The following is a 3,665-nucleotide window of genomic DNA, read 5'->3' on the forward strand; positions in this document are numbered from 1 at the left end:
TCTCAGAGTTGGTTGGAGGTCCTACCAGGGGAGTGGAATTAATTGTATTCTCTGGGATGAAGAATGCCCAGCTCACAGAGAGTGAATTGATAACTGATAGTCAGTATTACTATTATTACTGGAGGTCAAGAGATGTCTGTTTACCCTGAATTCTCAGTTAATGATGAGTTGGTTGCTTGGTTATTAAGTGCTGATTACAGAACAAGGTGCCAGAGTGAAGCTGGGCTGCCTCCATCTACTCTTAGTGTGCAGGGGAGAAAAATAGTGCCACTTACTAGCTTTGTCTCAATGTATTGATTTCAATAGGGAATAAACTTCTGGCTGCAACATCTGCAATTTGAAGAAAAACAAAGAGAGTAATCAGCAGAGTTAGACTCAAGAGAGGTCAAGGGCACTAAGGACTATCGAGCGTGCATTGGATTTGGCCGTTTGGAGGCTCATGGAAATCTTGAGAGTAGAGTCAGCAACAAAAGGGCAGGTGGGCTGGAGGGAGGAGGCCACAAGGACCCCAGCTGAGCTCTCAGGCAGACATGCTGGTACTCTGAGAGAGCCACCCATCACCCACCACCATGCACTGACCTTCCCTCCCTTGGCTCATGCCCTCCCCACAGCGCAAGCCCCTCCTGGCCCCCTGCAGAGTTTCAGGCTCTGTGGCATTTGCCCTAATACCCCTCTTTTGGCTCCCAGGAGTTCTGTTACGAGATTAAGCATGGAGACCTGGCCAAGAAGACCCTGGAGGTCACCGTCTGGGATTACGACATTGGAAAATCCAACGACTTCATTGGTAAGAGGACACAGTGGTTATCCATATGCCCTTCCAGGGTTCAGCAAAGGACAGTGGCTTCAGATCAGACCACAAGACCCCCCTTGCTGGCCTCTGGGGAGAGCTGAGGATGGGCCACTCACCTTCAGACCATGAGGGGCCTCAGACATTGTCTAGCCTGACTCTGTGTTACAATGGAGGAGACTAAGGCCCAGAGAGGAAAAGGGGCCTGCTCAAGAGTCACACAGCAGTCTAGTGGAGCAAGGATAAGCGATCAGTGCCTTGGGCTACTGGGCAGCCTGCCCCATGACTAAGCCCTTGTCGCCCCAAATTCCTGGTGCACCTAGTGGTTGCCCTGTCTCTTTCTCCCTTTTCTCCACCCCAATTTGTTGGCCTTAGCACATGCACCCTACCCTAGTCCTGACTTGGCAGGGCATGGAGGCCAGAGCAGTTTTCATACCTGAAGCCCGGTGGGCAGGGGGAGAGTGCAGACCAGACAAGGGAATCTGGGCAGGGTAACTGGGGCTGCAGCTGGTCCCAGAGCTATGCCTCCTGCCCTCACTGCAGGCGGCGTGGTTCTGGGCATCAACGCCAAGGGCGAGCGCCTGAAGCACTGGTTTGACTGCCTGAAGAACAAGGACAAGCGGATTGAGCGCTGGCACACGCTGACCAACGAACTCCCGGGGGCCATGCTCAGTGACTGACCGCCCCCCTGCCACGGCACCCGCTGCTCATCGGGCCTGCGCACGCCTGGACTTGGTCTTCCTCAGCTGCCACTAAGGGCCGCCACCCCCATGTTGGGGGAGGGCAGGACACCTGCTCTGACACAGAGCTCTTTCAGCCCCTGTGTGGAGGCCATGGAGGGCCCAGCTGTTGCAAGGGACGGGAGGGACAGAGAGCCAGGCCCTGGGACCTGAGAGGGCCAGTGGCAGGGCCTGAGGACCTTGGCCTCAGCTCCCACCGAGGGGTAGGGGATGGGCCATCCAGGGGGCCAGGACCCTCTACAGTCAGCAGTGCGTATAGCAGGGCCCGATTGAGAGGACTGGCGTTCAGGGCTCCCCGGAGGGTAGGTGTGGGCAGGGCCAGACAGGACTCTGAAGGAAGTTTGTCCTCTGATGGAGCCAAAAGGAGTATCTTCACTACCAAGATAGAGGAAAGGTGGCCTGAGAGCCTGGAGTCTGGTGGAGTTCTAGAAGGCTCCCAGAGAACGTGAGCAAGTTGTCAAAGGCTTGCCTTCATTGAACCTGCAAACTACTAGGGACAGTGAAACACAGAGCCTGCCCTCAGGGAATCGGGAACAAAACACCACAACAGCAGATGAGAAGTCCTGACTCTGCTGGAAGGAAAGGCAGGCTTTTTGTTTCGGTTCAGCAAGGTCTTGAAGGGTGAGTGGAGGTCTCCAGGCAGACAGAGGGGGAGGGCAGCTTCAGTGGTGATGGATGGTCTACACGGGCCTGGAAGAGAGAGAAAGGTGATTGGGCCAGGGTTGCTGTGTGGTACCCAGGGTCTTTCTCTGGGGAGGCGGCTCTGCTCCACCCCACCCTTGGCTGCCAGGCCCGCCTGGCCTCGTGGTGGGGCTGCAGGGGACAGGCGTAGCGGAAGCACCTCGGAGAAACGGATGCTAGAGCGCTATCAAGTCCAGTCCTAGACCCAGCTTTCCCACCTTACTCTCTTTTTCCTTCTGAAGGACCTTGCCGTTGATGCCCCGTCCTCCGACAGAAGTTTCAGATCAGCTCAGTTGAGAAAAGAAAGGGTCCCTGTGCATATTAAGAAGGGAAATTCCTCCTTGTTCTCACCCTCCTCTCCCCTTCCCGTCGTTTTTCCTCTGGCCTCCTCAAACCATTCCTGTAACATCTAGATTCAAGGCTGGGTTGTGGAGGAGGACAGATGGTTGCCAAAGACATCCTGGCCCTGCTGAGGCCACCGATGTCCCTCTTAGTAGTAGTACTTGACAGCATTTCCAGGGCTCATTTCTGGGAAGGCCTGTGGGACTGGCTGTGTCCTGCAGGAGCTGTGAAGGGGAGGGGGGGGGGGGCAGGGAATTCTGTGATGTGGGCCAGTCTCACCCTGAGTCAGGGTTTCCAGGGAAGGGGTGAGGGCATCAAAGCCCCAACCTATCCCTGCCTACAAGGGGCCTTCAGGACTGCTGAATGAACCAGTACAGAAGCAAGGAGTTTGTAAGCTATAGAGCCCCACGGTGTTCATATGCCCTTCCAGCCCTAGCACAGATGGGCCCAGGAGCTGTGGCCCCGGCCCCAGCCCAGAGCTCCAGACACTGCACTTCCAGGCTCACACATGAGAGGCTCTCACTAGCTGCCTGCCTGGGGATAGCCCGCCTGCTGCGCACCCATGCCGAGACCAGTCTCGGAGCTCACAGGAGCGTGAGGATTGGACCTGCTGCTGCAGACACAAAGCACATCACCATCTGAGGCCTAGAGTGATGGTTCGAATCCCACCAAGTGCCCATCAGCCCTATCCCAGTGTTCCTGGCAACCTCTGTCCCTCATGAGGCCTCAGTTTCCCCATCTAAAGAGTTCCACATGCATTGTCTCAGTGAAGTTTCACCACGCGAACAGGTAGATTTGATTGTCATCACCATTTTACAGGTGAGGAAACTGAGGTTCCGAGAGGCTGAGTCATTTGCCAAGGTCTCACAGCTGGGAAGGGCAAACCAGACCTCAGGCTCGAGTCCTCTGACTGCCACATCCTCTGATGGTCTGGGGGCAGTCCTGCGCGGCCCTCTCCCTCCTGGCCTGTTGGGGGCTCAGCAGAGATAACTCAGGTGGCGGCTCTGTCAGCTCTGGTGCCTGGTGCAGACCTGGGGCCTTGTCATGCTTCTGCCGCCTCAACCTCTACCTGGCTTTCAAATGACCGAGCGACTTCAGGCTGCCCCCAAGGGACC

At 56.3% G+C, this 3,665-nt stretch overlaps 1 protein-coding gene across 1 annotated transcript in view; it reads left to right on the forward strand.

Moving 5' to 3' along the window:
* DOC2B (double C2 domain beta) overlaps positions 1 to 1,467 on the forward strand; it is a 125,579-nt gene extending 124,112 nt beyond the window's left edge. The window contains exons 12-13 of the mRNA XM_042780488.1: positions 691 to 784; positions 1,331 to 1,467. Of these exons, the coding sequence (XP_042636422.1) occupies positions 691 to 784; positions 1,331 to 1,467 (231 nt within the window). The remainder of the gene's footprint in view (positions 1 to 690; positions 785 to 1,330) is intronic.
* The last annotated feature ends 2,198 nt before the right edge of the window (positions 1,468 to 3,665 follow it).

The sequence above is a fragment of the Orycteropus afer genome, unplaced genomic scaffold (genome assembly GCF_000298275.1).
Source record: "Orycteropus afer afer isolate SDZICR_OR568_19922 unplaced genomic scaffold, OryAfe1.0 scaffold00042, whole genome shotgun sequence".
Lineage (NCBI taxonomy): Eukaryota > Metazoa > Chordata > Mammalia > Tubulidentata > Orycteropodidae > Orycteropus > Orycteropus afer.